General features: G+C 57.1%; 1 protein-coding gene across 5 annotated transcripts in view; it reads left to right on the top strand.

Moving 5' to 3' along the window:
- Positions 1–8804, top strand: part of RIPOR1 (RHO family interacting cell polarization regulator 1) — a 32636-nt gene extending 23832 nt beyond the window's left edge. For 4 of the 5 annotated variants that reach the window (XM_082062406.1, XM_082062407.1, XM_082062403.1 and 1 more), the window contains 16 exons: positions 661–813; positions 900–963; positions 1046–1089; positions 1282–1407; positions 1618–1766; positions 1981–2110; positions 3084–3887; positions 4100–4239; positions 4610–4784; positions 4946–5081; positions 5252–5413; positions 5553–5711; positions 6059–6255; positions 6336–6419; positions 6721–6811; positions 7837–8804. In XM_082062406.1, the coding sequence (XP_081918532.1) occupies positions 661–813; positions 900–963; positions 1046–1089; positions 1282–1407; positions 1618–1766; positions 1981–2110; positions 3084–3887; positions 4100–4239; positions 4610–4784; positions 4946–5081; positions 5252–5413; positions 5553–5711; positions 6059–6255; positions 6336–6419; positions 6721–6811; positions 7837–7934 (2712 nt within the window). In that variant the 3' untranslated portion in view covers positions 7935–8804. Of the gene's footprint in view, positions 1–660; positions 814–899; positions 964–1045; positions 1090–1281; positions 1408–1617; positions 1767–1980; positions 2111–3083; positions 3888–4099; positions 4240–4609; positions 4785–4945; positions 5082–5251; positions 5414–5552; positions 5712–6058; positions 6256–6335; positions 6420–6720; positions 6812–7035; positions 7100–7836 lie in introns of all 5 variants that reach the window. The other variant, XM_082062405.1, reaches the window with a different exon arrangement.
- The last annotated feature ends 5938 nt before the right edge of the window (positions 8805–14742 follow it).

Here is a 14742-nt window from a genome sequence, read left to right as displayed (position 1 = left end):
TAAGAATAATGGGGATGCCCTGCATGCGGGCACTCAGAAAAACAAGAGGCCTCTTTCACTCAAGGGTACCCCACAAAGAAATAATTGCTTGCCTGTGGTGGGCAGGGGCTCACTCAAGGATATATCCAGAAGAAAATGACTCACCAAGGGGAAGGTGAGGGCTCTCAACCCCAGGAAGTCTCCTTAGATGGCATCTCTGATCTCAGGGGAGGCCTCTGGCCTCAGACCTGTTGCTCTGAGACGACCATTCCAAGGGAGGGCTTCAGCAGGGGCCATGTTTCATGGTCTGGTCGGATCTGACTGTGGTCATTACCAGCTGGTCCAGAAGCTTCTCGGCTTCTCTTGGCCTAGACACCTCTTTGACTGAGGACCCTATTGACTGAGGGTCCCACCCCTCCTGCCTCTCTAGTTGACAAGTTGAATATGGCTGGAGTCACCATGCCCTGGGGTGGGGGGACTGTCCACACCTTGTCACCAAGGTGGGGACAGGCACAATGGGGCACAAAAGGTGCTAAAGAGCCATCAATTGCCCTACTGAAGGATTTCATCAGGAGATGTGGAACTGTCACATGGGTTCCCCTTGGGGCTCCCTGGGTGCAGCCCTGGGGCGGTCCTGCTGTCCCCTGCCCTGCCCCTCACCGCTGGGGCCTGTCCTTGCAGATCGATGAGCTCTACGAGGCTTATTGCATCCAGCGACGGCTCCGCGATGGAGCCCACAACATGGTCAAGGCTTACAGCACGGGCTCGCCAGGCAGCCGGGAGGCACGCGAGAGCCTGGCTGAGGCCAGCAAGGGCTACAAGGAATACACGGAGGTGAGGCAGCTGGCTGGGGTGGGCAGGCAGGGCACTGGGTCCCGTGGGTGGCTGCTGATGGGTGCCGTCTGTCTGTCTGTCCCCAGAACATGTGCCTGTTGGAGAATGAGCTGGAGAGCCAATTGGGCGAGTTCCACGTCCGGATGAAAGGTAATGTGTCCTGCTCCATCTCTGGCCTGCTGCCTGCCTGCCTGCCTGCCATCTTCTGACGCCCCTCTGCCTTCTCTTGCAGGACTGGCAGGCTTTGCCCGGCTCTGTGCTGGTGACCAGTATGAGGTTGGTGGGACCGTACGGGTTGGGATCTGCTCTTCTCCTGCCCTCTGGTCCTTGGGGTGCTGGCGGAGGGCGGGTGGGCATTGGTGCGGGTAGCAGTGGTGAGCGGGATGGGCCTATGCCCTGGGATGCGCAGGGAGCACCCACCACCCCAGTGCTGTCTGTTCCCCCATCCCCACATCTCTGCATCCTCAGATCTTCATGAAGTATGGGCGGCAGCGGTGGAAGCTGCGGGGACGCATCGAGGTGAACAGCAAGCAGGTGTGGGACAGCGAGGAAATGGTTTTCTTGCCCCTCGTCACTGAGTTCCTCTCCATAAAGGTACTGTGCAGAAGGGGGCAGGGATGGTGTGGGCCAGCTGCCACCCTGCATCTCAGCCAGGCTTTCCTCCAGGCCCTCATTTAAACCTGGCCCTCGCTGGGGTGGGAAGAGGCTGTCTGGTGGTAGTGGCATCCTGGCACACAGCAGGGATGCACACAGCAGATGAAGCCCACAGATTCATCTCATCCTCTCCTCTCTCTCCTTCTCCAGGTGACGGAGCTAAAGAGCCTGGCCAACCATGTTGTGGTGGGCAACGTGTCCTGCGAGACCAAGGACCTCTTTGCGGCTCTGCCCCAGGTAGTGGCTGTGGATATCAACGACTTGGGCACCCTCAAACTCAGCCTGGAGGTGACCTGGAAGTGAGTATCTCAGCAGGTGTTGCTGGTAACGCATGGCAGGGCTGGGGACACCTGACACAGTGTGGCAAGAGGTGGCCTGCCCTGAGCTCTCTCCCGTCCCCAAACTGGGCTGCATTATGGGAACCCAGAGCTGGACTGGACGGGGTCCTGGTGTCCTGCTCACTGCAGAGCAGGATTGAGCACACACCCCTCACCTCCCTGCTCTCCTCTCCAGCCCCTTCGACAAGGACGACCAGCCCTCAGCAGCGAGCAGCGTCAACAAGGCCTCCACGGTGAACAAGAGGTTCTCCACCTACAACCAGAGCCCGCCAGACACGCCGTCCCTGCGGGAACAGGCTTTCTATGTAAGTGTGGTGCTGGGCAGGGCTGCTCGGGCGAGGTGGCCCATGGAGGGGTCCATGCAGGGACATGCGCAGGCCACATCCCAGAGGGTGGCACAGCTTGGGTATGGGGTGGGCAGCTCCTCTCCAGCCATCTGGCCACGGCTTCCTGGTACCGGTGCCTGCTCCTCCTGCACTCACAGCTCCTCTTCTCTCTGCCCAAGAGCCCGGGGCGGGCGGCCGACAAGCACGGTTGGTCCTTACTGGACATCTTTCGGGAGACACTCTTCGAGAAGCTTTCTCAGAGCTGCTCCTGCAGCGACGTCTCCTCGGCCGAGCTCGGGAGATGGCCGCAGCAGGGCCGCGTAAGTGCGAGGGCTGGAGCCGGCCAGTAGCTTAGCCCCGCGCTGTGGCCATCCTGCAGTAGCCGTAGCCGCTCCTTGTCTCCTACTCACTAGCCCTCGCTGATGCCCAGAGGCCTGATCCTGCCAGGCCGGGGTCTGGCTGACCCTGAGGAGACAGTCCCCAGATGGGGCAGCTTGGGCTGCATGGGCTGGTCCCACTTCATCCGCATGCCCTCGTGCGAGAGCCAGGCACTAGTGAGTAGAAGGCTTGTCTGTGTCCCTACACTGGTGGTATTGGCGTGCTGTGCTGTGGCATTGGTGTGGTGCTGGAGTGATGGTGCTGGCGCAACAGTGCTGGCGTGGCACTGGTTCAGTAGTGGTGAACTAATGCTGTGACTTTGGTGTAATGGCCGGTGCTGCTCCCCATGAGCTGGTGCTGGGGCTGTGGCCTTCTTAGCCACAAGGGCACATTGCCGGCTCATGGTCAATCTGTTGTCCACCAGGACTCTCATGCCTTCCTCTGCAATGCTGCTTTCCAGCAGGTCAACCCCTAACCTGTACTGGTGCATGGGGTTGTTCCTCTCTAGGTGCAGGATCCTACACTTGCCTTTGCTGAATTTCATTAGGTTCATCTTCTTTTCCTCCCTCTCCAGAACATGCTGCGGCGCCAGGAGGAGCTGGAGAACGGCACAGCCTGGTCCATCTCCTCTGAGTCCTCGGATGACTCCTCCAGCCCCCAGCTGTCTGGCAGTGCCCGCCATGCCACACACAAGCCCATCGTGCAGCCTGAGGTGCAGGCGTGCGCCCCCGCCATCGAGATCTCCTTCTCCCAGCAGCCGGAGGAGGCTGGGGCTGGGCCTGGGGCTGGTGGCACCAGTGTTCCCCCAACTGGGAGCCAGCCGGAGGAGCCAGGCAGCCATAAGGAGACAGTGGCCAACGGGCATGTGCCCTACTCCCGGACTCTGAGCCACATCAGCGAGGCCAGTGTGGATGCCACAATGGAGACCAAGGCTGCGGAAAGCCCTTGGGAGCCCAGCGCAGAGGACACAGGGATGCAAGAGCAAGACACGGACTCCCTGCCTGGTGCCTCAGTGGCAGCTGTTGGAGCAGGACAGGACAGAGGGGCTGAGGCCAAGCCCCGTGCCGCTGCGGTGTGGGCCACCACCTGTGAGACGGAGGCCAGCAGGGCTGAGCCGGTGCAGAACCAGCAGCCAACGCAGGGTGGCTGTGGTACCGGGGTCCCCACAGTGCTGGCACAAGCTCCCGAGGAGGAGAGGCCTGTCCTGGCCCCGCCACTGCCTGCCGGCATCCCCGAAGTGCCGCGGGGGAAGGTGGTGGATTCGGGTCTGGAGGAGGCCATTGGCCTCCTGGGCTCAGCCCTAGAAGACTATCGGGGGCAGTTCCCAGAGCTGCAGCCCCTGGAACGGGAGCTCAAACGCCTGGAGGAGATGCTGCTGGTGAGGGGCTCTCAGCAGTGCCTGGGGACAATGGGGACAGGACCATCACTGATAGTGGTGCCTGAGGACAATGGGGAAAGGGCCATCCCTGATGGCAGTTCCTGGGATGATGGGGACAGGGCTATCCTTGCTGGCAGTGCCCAAGGACATGGGTGGTGGGGCTGTCTTGGCTGGTGAGCCAGGATCTGACCCTGCCGTGCCTTCCTCCACAGCAGAAGCAAGGCGTCTTCCTCAGCAGGGCCTCCAGCATCAGCCTGACGGTGGAGCATGCGCTGGAGAGCTTCAGCTTCCTCAACACCTCTGACATGGAGGACTCAGAGGGCTCCGAGGAGGAGCCTCTCCAAGATGAGAGGTGCACAGTGGGGCTGGCAGGATGGGGCAAGGGGCAGGATGTGGCCCTGAGAGAGTTGGGATGGGCGATGCCCAGCTCTCCCTGAGTGCCTGTGCACATCTAGAACAGCCCATCACAGCTCAGGGCAGGTCCAGCTCGAGAAGCAGCAGGATCTGGCCCTTCTGGTGGCACAATGCCACCCTGCATCTCTCCATGGGGGCTGGGCTGGGAGGCAGCTCCCATGCCCTGTGCCCACAGGACCTGCTCCTTTGCCCAGCCTTGATGCTGTGATACTGTAGGTCCTACAGAAACTCGTACCTTGTGGGTGGGGAAGGGTCAGGTCCAGGTTTCCCATGCTGACCTCCTGTCTTCATCTCTTCCTCACTTGCAGGAGGGCTGGCAGACCCCGGCGCGGCAGCAGGGCCCCTAGCACTGGAGAGACAGGGGCAGATGACATGGGCCTGTGCAGCGGCTCTGAGGCCAGTACCGACCCCCTGAGCACCGGCAACGAGTTCCTGGATAAGGCCCTGGTGCTTCACCTCAACAACTGCAACCGCTTGCTGCTGGTGAGTACGGGCTGAGTGTGGTGGCAGGAGATGTCCTGGGGAGGGAAGCCTTGGACTAGGATGAGGGTGCCCCCTCAAGGGGTGTCTTGCTGCAGCATGGAGGCTGTGGCGTGGTTGCTGAGCTCTGTCCCTGAGGTCCCTGGTGTGACTGTGCCTTGCAGAAGCTTGGCACCTTCGGTCCCCTGCGGTGCCAGGAGATGTACGCCCTGGACAGGCTGCTGCGGGAAGCTCAGGTGCTGGAGATCGTGTGCCAGCTGACGGAGGAGCGAGCGGGAGCAGCCAGCTCTGCTGCTGATGGTAAGGACATGCAGCCGAGAGGACTGTCCATGGCACCCCAGGGGATGTGCGGGGCCTGGTCCCCCCTTGTTTCCATGGCTGGGCAGGGAATGGCCGTGCCAGACAGAGGGCAGGTATCACCTGCCCGCTGCCGTGGCTGGTGGGAGGCTTAACAGTGTCTGTCCCCACAGTGGTACAGTTCTCGACACGGAAGGAGGGTGTGCTGCCCCTTTGGGACCACTGTGTGGAGGCACCCAACGTCTACACCTGCCCCGTGGAGCGGTTCCTGCAGGTGCTCAGCACCCAGTACGCAGCGCCCATCAGCGAGCGGCACCCTGGCCTGGCTGATACTGGTGAGCAAATGTGCAGGGGTGTTTGGGGAGAGTTGCCAGCCCCACTCAGTGACCATGAGTGGGGACCTGTGGGTGCCAGGAGCCCCACAGAGGGGTGGCCATAGCTGCTGTGCACCCTGACCCCAGCCCTGTCCCACAGTGTGTGTGAAACTGGTGGAGGACGTGCTGAATCGGCGGCTGCCCCGGCGGCCTGGCAGCACCCAGGGCGAGCAGGTCACCATCTTCCAGTACTGGAGCCACTTTGAGTCACTTGGCGCCCTGGTCCTCGACACCTACATGATGGAGCTGGCAGAGGAAGGTGGGTGCCCTCATGAGACCCTGGCATGGGGTGCCAGAGCATCACCTTAGGGTGCCACCAGTACCACCACAACCTGCCATGGAGTGAGCCACCCCTGGGGTGGGCCAGTAGGTGTGATCCAGTGCACAGCCCACTCCCATGCTGCCTTCCTGAGCACCCTGTCTCCTCGCTGTAGGTCCCCAGCATCTTGGTGTGGGTGCCCCAGCAGCTCCGTGCGTTGGCACCCTGTGTGGGGCCACCCCTGCTTGGTGTGGGGTGCCCAGGGATGGGTTCCCTGTGGCGGCAGGGGTGTGCGGGCAGTGCCACTGGGCTCCCCGCACCTCGGCTCAGCCGGCGGTTCCCCGCAGCGCTGCTGGCGCAGAACCTCAACTCAGACGACCAGGATGTGGTGTTGCGTGCCCTGAAGCGCGTGCCCGAGGGCCGCCTGAAGAAGGAGGGACTGAAGGCGCTGAGCCTGCTCCTTGTGGAAGGCAACAGCAAGGTGGTGAGCGCTGTGTCAGCCCAGCTCCGCAGCCTGGCAGAAAACCCCCGCTTCCGCCAACGGGTAGGTGCTGGGCAAGCCAAGGACAAGGTAGGCTGGTGCTGCAGTCCCTGGGGCTGCTGACCCCTCCCGTGTCCCCCCAGGCTCTCGTGTGCTACCTGGAGCAGCTGGAGGATGAGGAGGTGCAGACGCGCGTGGCAGGGTGTGCGGCGCTGGGCTGCCTGAAGGTGAGAGGGACGTGGGGAGGAGGTGGCAGGGCTGCATCTTCTAGAGGAAGAGGAATCACATGTAGTCAGCAAGTCCAGACACACCTGCACAGCCTTCTCCCAGGAGAGAGGAGCTGAGGGGGCCCCAAATGTGCCAGAGAACCCAGCAGGGACAAGGCAGGAAAGGAGATTGGAAGGGGACAGGATGAGGGACTTTCCTGCACCATAGGGCTGCAGTGCCCTGTGCTGCCTTCCCCTCTGGGCCGTGTCCCTGCTGCCAGTCCTGCCAGCCACACTCACCCCCTTGTCCCTTCTCCTGCAGGCCAAGGAGAGCATCGAGCAGCTGGTTTATCTGTGCCAAACAGACAAGGAGCCTGTGCGCGAGGCAGCCAAGCAGAGCCTGATGCTGTGCGGTGAGTGTCTCACTGCTTCCCTCTGCTCCTTCCCCACCCACGGCATCCTGAGCACTATCTCCTGTGGGAGTGGGGGTCCTGGGCTGGTCCCTGCCTACACTGTGCACTCTAGCTCATCGTGCCCCAAGCTCTGCTGGGCAAGAGCAAGCTGGCAGCGGGCAGCAAGGGCCAAGCATCCCGTGGCCACAGAGCACTGAGCCTGGTTATTATTTGTTATTTGCTAGATGGCACAGAGAGAACCATCTGAGTGGGTTTCTAGGCCTCCAGATCGTGGCAGCTGCTGCACAGGTTGGGACACGTGAGCCTTCCTTGTCATCCTGTCCCTGCTCCTGCCGCTTTGCTCACGAATGTCTCCGTCTTAGAGCCTGTCAGCCATGTCACGTTTTGGAGTCTGTGTGTCTTGGTTGTTCATAGAGCCCATCCCCATGGCACCCCGGCACATGTAGGCACCTTGTGTCCCATGTCCCAGCAGATTGTCCATGTCACCACCTCTTGCTGGGGATGGCTGCTGCGGGCAGATCTGTGTGTGGGGGTGCCGGGTGAAGATCTCAGAGCCAGCTTGTAGTGTGGATGTGTGCATCCCTGCGTGTGCCTGGGGGTTCTGGGGAAGCCCTTGGGATTCCCGTGCCAGTGCATGCAGATGTGCACAGCTGTTTGAGACACTGGAGCCAGCAAAGCCCCGAGTCTGGTCCCCTTTGCCCCGAGTTAGGCTCTCCACAAGCCAGCACTTTTGCATGCCAAATGTGGTGATCTTGCCCTGTGTGGGCACAGTAGGCAGCTGAAGAACAGGATTTGCAACATCTGAATCAGGAGCTCTGGGGGCTTTTTGAGCCAGATCCCAGCTGGGACCTGCCCAAGGGTGTGCTAAGGAGGACAAGAGAGGTCTCCACTCTGTGGCTGTAGCACACCAGCTCAGCTCTGCTGGGTGTTAGCCACGTTTCCCTGGAAAGGCTGGGGAAGGTGGCAGGGGATGAGCAGGGGACAGAACTGCAGCTTGGTTCACTGACCATGGTGTGTACTTGCAGGGGAAGATGGTAAATCAGCTCACCGGCGGCTGGAGGAGGCCCTGGACAGCCTCCCGAGGATCTTTGCACCAGCCAGCATGGCCAGTACAGCTTTCTGAGACAACACGCAAACCCACCCGCAATCCCTCGGGGGCAAAGGCACCGCTGGGCCACCCGGACTTGCACGGCCTGGGGCCAGCCAGGACCGGCATCTCCTGCACTGCAGTATTCCCCCCGCCGGCAGCTCGCCGTGGCCGCACACTGCCTTACGGAGCACCGCTTCGCCGGCCCCCGGCCCCACGGGGTGCCACGTACGCACCCCTGGGCAGGGGGGGCTCGCTGCAAATCCCACCTTCTGATTGCTATTTAAAATACACAGGGAGCCCACCCTTCCTGGCCCCCCTTGTCCACTACAGCTGCTGGGACCGCGGCGGCAGGGAGATGTTGGGATTTCTCTGCCTCCTCTTGCCTTCCTCTTGCTCGAGGGCACGTGCCCTGTCCTGGAAGGACCTGCACTTTGGAAACCACCACGCTGTTTCTTTCCAGGAGTTGCGTGGGCTGTGGGGACTGCTGCCCTTTGCCACCTGGAGGCCTCCAGGACTTAAATAAAATGAAATATGAGATATTAATATATTCTGCTGGCGTTTCTTCTTTCCAGCTCCACGTGCTCCTGTCCCTCCCCGGCTGTGGCTGTAGGGAGTGTAGCGAGATGTGGCCCCAGCTCAGAGCCTTTCCTGGTCTGTTGGGAAGTGCTGTGGAGGGCAGGGGCAGGAGGAGCGTCAGAGAGACAGACAGACGGATGGACAGAAGCTGCCACCTTTTTTTTTTGTTGTTGCTGTTTTATTTTATTTTTTATTTACAGATTTTTGCAGAAAAACAAAAGCAAAAAATTCTTTTCTATAAGGTCTCTATAAATCTATATATAATGTAATTACAGAGAACAACTAATTTTGATTTTAAACCAGAAATAAAAACAAACCTTTAATGAGCGATGGTGTCACTGTGCGGGTGTTTCTTTGGCTTTTGCAAGAGCTTTGCAGGAGTTGCTGAGAAGAGGGTGCCCAGCCCAGTGAGCCACCGAAACCAGGGCTGCCCCAGGAACAGCCCCACTTTCTACTGTCTACTGTGCCTGTGGTGGGAACACAGCATGGTGCCCAGCCCCAAACAAGGGTCCAGAAAGTTGGGGGATGAAGCTGAACTGTTTTTTTAATCCATCTCAATGATTTAGCACCTCTTGGTGCACGTCTTGTCACCAAGCCGTGACAAATCAAAGATTCACAGAATAGCTGAGGTGGGAATAGACCTTTGGAAATACTCATCCATTCCTTGCTGGTCAAAGCAGGGTCTACTAGAGCTCGGGTCCACATCTGATTAGGTTTTGAGTATCTTCAAGGACAGAGATGCCAGAACTTCATGGGCCAGCCTGTGTCAGTGCTTGACTATCCTCAGAGAAAAAGCTTTTCTGAAGCTAAACCCCTGTACTTCAGTTTTGGTTTGGTGCATTGGGCACCACTGAGGAGCATCCAACTCTGTCTTCTTTACCGCCCAGCCTTCATTTTTCCGAGTTAAACAGTCCCAGCTCTCTCAGCCTCTTCCTAAAGACAGCTGCTCCAATCCCTTAATCATGTTACTGGCCCTTACAGCCCCGGGAGGGGAGTGGGGAATAGGTTAGAGCCACAAAAGCAGAGACCCCCATGGCACTGCCCTGTGGCGCCACCGGCCGCTTGTGCCGAAACTGGGGATTTATGGCCCCCAGGACAAGCAGGGTCCGTTCATCAGTGCTTCCTGGGGTTTCTGAGCAAGTCCCAGCACGTTACAGCCTCCTTTTTCCTCAATTTAGCAGAGCCTTTTGGGCTGGCTCTGGCAGAATGCCACTACCACAGCCAGCCTGCAGCACCGTGCTCGCAACATCGTGGTGCATGGCATGTCCCCATGGGACACGCCGCAGCGTAACCACTTTGGGATGTGGTTTTATCTGCAGATGGGATTGTGGGAAGGGGGTAGCCAGTGGACGCTTTGCTGCATCGCTGCAAGCTTAGCCTTCTTCTACCTGCTGTGAGGGCTGGACAAGCCCCAGGAGGGAAGAGCAGTGTTTCTCCCGAAGCACTGCATTGCACTGTCAGCTGTAGGCAGCAAGAGATGTGGGTCCCAGCTGGCACATACAACTGTGGACAAGAGCACCCAAGAGGTGGAAAGTGGCCCAGACATCTTATACATTTGGTTTGGATTCTTCTTCCCCTGAATAACTCCTGGAAATAAAAAACAGCCCAGTGATCCAGTGGCCAGAGCCACAAATTCAATACACTCACCTACGTGGGTATCCTCCCCATGAGATCAGAGCAGGAAAGCAGCCTTCTGTCAAGGCAGGCAGGACAAAATGACTCTGCTCCTGGAACAGCAAGGAATAATCTCATTATTTCTGTGGCTTTAAGAACATCTGGGGAAAAACCTCCAAACAGATTAATTTAGGAATCTGTTGCCAAGCCCCTTTCTCTGAATAGGTCCGTGCCAGCATCACTGAAGACCTCTGCCCATGGATACTGCCGGGTCACCTGGAATTGCAGGATTGCTATTTTCACTGGAAGAAACTCAAAAAAACCCCAAAATCTTGGTTTTTTGTACAGCATTCAAAACATTCACTGCAGTTTGAATCCTGCTTGTTTTTTTTTTTTTTAAATTTGAGATCTGGGGTGGAGCAGGACAACAATCACAACAGGCAGCTGTTTGAAAGGACGCAGGGGACTCAGCTCTTTCCTCTGGGACTTGACGTCTCCCCCAGTCCTTGCGCAGGAACTGCACCACTTCGTGGGCTGAACTCCCCAGGAGCCGCTCTCACAGCACACATGGACAGATGCAGCACCGCAGAGCGCATTTTGTGGCGGCATGTTTGCTGTTTCAAAGGAGACAGTGTGCCAGCACCACGTTTGTCAGCCAAATCACTGTCAGTGCTTCAAACATCTCCCTCTCGTAGCGACGTGCTTGTGCTCAGCAGCTACTTGCTTTTCTTGTAGAAGCTGCAGCCCGTGGGAGGGTGTCTGTGTCACGGTTACATTACCCATGTGCTCCAGCTTGGGAAAGATGTTCCTTTTCCCCATCTACTGATTTTTTTAATTAAAGGGTGGCATATGGATTCTGGAGTGCTTTACTGTGTTGGTTTTTAACTGCTGGTCTCAGAGTAGCGTCCTGCGGAACCCCTGCAGACCATCAGCACAAAATAAGTGATCAGCCAACCTCACCTCCTCTTGCACAGCACCAGGTCTGGGGCAGCTGCCCAGGTTGTGACACCAAGAGTACCCACCAGCCAGAATGACCCCAAGCGGACACTGTCACTTTGAAGTCACAAGCTCTGATCAGCCTTCATGTAAGAAATGTCTTAAATCTTTATGCCAAGTCATTTTTAGCAGGTTGTACTTTGGGAATTTCCAGTTTAAGCAGCCTCAAAAGTTGGACCTCTCACCGTATCTCAGGCTTGTATGAAATAATGTTTCTAAGGCATTCACTAGGGCACTTTGAAATTATTTGAGCAGCTAAGTAGGCTGCGTTGAACCACAGCAAAGCAACAACCTCCTCATGATCTTCATGACATGTTCTTCACAGGGCTGTCAGGCACATATGTACAGGCTTGTTCTCCAGGGACCATTCCTAGGGTGACAGCTGGGGCCTCATTTCATACAGAGACCAAAGTGCACTCCGGGCAGACTCCAAAACTTAATTGAATGCTGGCTCTCCAGTTCCACTACTGTCTTCCTTAATGCTGAGGGAGGAGAGGGATGGTGACTCTTGAGGGCTTGTACAGCGTGAGGGGGACGGAAGCACGGAGCTAGGACCAGCAGGGAACGAGAGGGATGAGTTCACCTGGGGTCTCAGCAAGGTGGTCAGGAGCTCCTCAGCTTCAGTTCACACCATTCTGCTCCTGGGCAAGGTGTCTCTGGGAAAGGCCTTGCTCAGGCAACTGTTCTAGAAGGAGCATCTGCCTCTGGATGTCTAATTTGGACAGGCCTGGAGGCCGATTTTCAGGAGCACCCACAATCAGGACTGAAGCTGGGGGCTTGAATCCTCTGCAGATCAGCTCAAAAGCAGCTCCAAGTAAGAAACCCAAGATTGATAGGTCATACCCCCAGCACATGTTGGTGAATAGGTGGTGTGGGACACTTCTGGCAGAAGTCCAGGAATAGGTATTTGCTAGAACAACTTCTGTTTCCTAAGTAGAAACATTTCTACAACAAAAGCCAAGCGATCATTTGTCATAGCATGGCTACAAACAAAAGCAGGGGGATCATCAGCACTCGTTCACTTCCAGCCCCAGGTGAATGTTTAAAGGAGCATAAGAAGCTATTTTACACATAGATCATGCTCCTCTCCATTTTGATGCATGTCTGAACTAAGTTTTGAGCTTAAAGCAGGATTTATGGCTAGACACGAAAGATACACCATTCTCCCTAAAATTATAGCATGAGATGTGATGGGTTGACAGCTTAGAATAAATGTAAATGACTTTTTAAAAATTCACAGTACAGAATCTCGTTTCCCCAGAAATGTTCTTAGCAGATTATCCATGCCATACTGACTTAATATCCTCTTGCAACAACCTGCCTCGTGGACAAAGGGAAGGCAATCGATGTGGGGTTTCTTCTTTCATTTTAGCAAAGCATTTAATAGTCCAACAGGAGTTGGACTCGAAGATCCTCAGGAGTTCCTGCCAACTCAGGATCTTTTGTTCCTGTGATTTAGATTTCTCTGCAATGAAGACCCTAGAGGTCACAGTTGGAGGCTACACCCTGTCACCTTGTAATTAATTGTCACTTTTTGCCATTGCTTTGTAACTAATTATTTTCTCCTTCAGCCGAGGTTGAGGAAACAAAGCTGCATCCTCGTGACTCAACACAGCTTGTCCCCTCTGGCCGCTCAGTAAGTGACAGTTCACCCACTGTAATGAATTAATGGACTCAGCCTGGTGTCATAATCCTCAGAAGGGAACTCGGTCTCAGTTGTCCACAGCCTGGAAAGGAGTATCGGCACTCCCAGCGCTGCTGTCGGCACTGCCGCTGGTGCTCTGCTGCTTCTCAATGATGAGGAGAGCTGAGGCAGGAGAAACCTGTGAAGCAGGGTCAGGTGCTGATGTCCTCACTCACCACCACCTCCTCAGCACACAGCAGCCGGGCAGACCCTTCTTTCCACCACAGAGATCAACAGGACACCGACATTATTCGGACGAGGATTTAAGGGCACAATTTACACGTGAATATCTGCTACATTTGCCTGATGGTTCTGTCACTTGCTAAGCAGGTTGGGGTAAAGCTGAAGCTCTTGAACAGCTTTTGCTCTGCTCCCGCAGGGACATCTAAATAGGGAAAAACTTGGGGCAAGATTTTTAGTATCAGTTTCAACTGTGGCAGCTTTGTAACTCTTTAGTCCTTCCAGCATTAGTTTGTGTTGGGCTTTCTTCACATTTAGTCTTCTCTCTGAATTCCTGGTCTTACTATCATCCAGGGATTGATAAGTGAGCAAAGGGAGCCAGAAATGCAGCTTCCCTCCAATGTATCTTATCTTTGTACTACCAATATTTTAAACCGTTACTCTGGCTCCATTTTATGTGTTTTTATGGTAAGACGATAGAAAAAGGATGCAGCATGAGCTCACGGAAGTCTCCCCTCCTCTCAGCTTGCCTGTCAATCAGCTACAACTCTGCAACAACGCTACTGGAGATGAGAAAGTATGTTAAAGCCAGAAGATTCAGCAACACAGGAAACTGCAGCAAATGAAAGACACACGAGTGTCTGTGCTTTCACACATACCTTTACGCATCTCACTGCGGATGCCATGGCTGCTTCCACCTTTTGGGGGTGTAGGGATAAAGTTGTGGACAGAAAATGCTGTGGTGTCTGACTTCTGATGGGCAGGACCCAACCTTGTTAACTTCTCTAGGTGCTTCCTACTTAATACCTGGCACCACATTTGCCGTTCCTGCAGTGCTGAAGCTAAAGCGAGCAGTATAACCCATTCGATTATGAGCTTGGCAAGTCCAAGGTCCTTTAAAACATCAGTCAAATACTGTCTAATTCCAGTAACTTGTTGGGTGTTTATAAAACCACCCTAGAACTTTCCTAGAGATTAATTCACAACAGTATTGCTGACTCTGCTTCCAGCTCGAGAACCGATCTGGTCTTTCCACTGGCTAACCCGTCCTCAGCACATTTCCACGTGGGCGTTCCCTGTGGCCTCCTCCTCCTCCTCCTCAGGAGCTGTTTCCTCTGAAGCTGAGGCACAGCCTCCTGCTCTGGCGGGCCTGAAAGTTCCACTTAGATGAAGGAGGGAGTTTCATCTTAGGTGAAGCTTAGGAGAGGCGCGCAGACCACAGGTGTATGAGGGGGCACGAGGCCCGCAGAGCCTGCGGCTGGGGCACCGGGCCCCGGTGAGGCCCCGAGGCAGCAACCCCGCGGGGTTCCCAAGGCACACGTGGTCCCAGCCTGGATGTCCCGCAGGCGGTGCCGCCGCCCGACCGCCCCTCACAGCGGGCTCCGCCCTCCCGGAGCCCGGCGCGCTCCCCGAGGGCCGCGGGAAGGGGCCGCCCCGGCCGCGGTACCGGCCCCGCCTCACCCCGCCGGCCACGCCCCCAGTGCTGCGTGACGCACGGACGCAACGCACGCACGAGCGCGCGCGCCGGGCGACGCCGCAGCCCAGCGTTTGAAGTTGGCGCGCGATTCGCGCCCTCGCCCCGCCCGCCGCTCCCAGCCTGCCCCGCGCGGCCGCTTCCCCGCGCGCCCGGCCGTCCCTCCCCCCCAGCCCTCCCCGCTCCGGCCGCGGCCGCGGCAGCCGCGCTGGCGCACGCGCATTCCGCCCGCCCGCCGCCATTTTGTGTCCGAAGCGACTGTGGAGCGATTAAACCGCGAGCTGGTGCTGGGCGCTAGCGGCGGCCGCGGCGGGGCG

The sequence above is a fragment of the Streptopelia decaocto genome (genome assembly GCF_964273445.1).
Source record: "Streptopelia decaocto genome assembly, chromosome: 11".
In the NCBI taxonomy this organism is placed as follows: Eukaryota; Metazoa; Chordata; class Aves; order Columbiformes; family Columbidae; genus Streptopelia; species Streptopelia decaocto.
The sequence above is the reverse complement of the archived record's forward strand: the minus strand, read 5'-3'. Positions and strand labels throughout refer to the sequence as shown.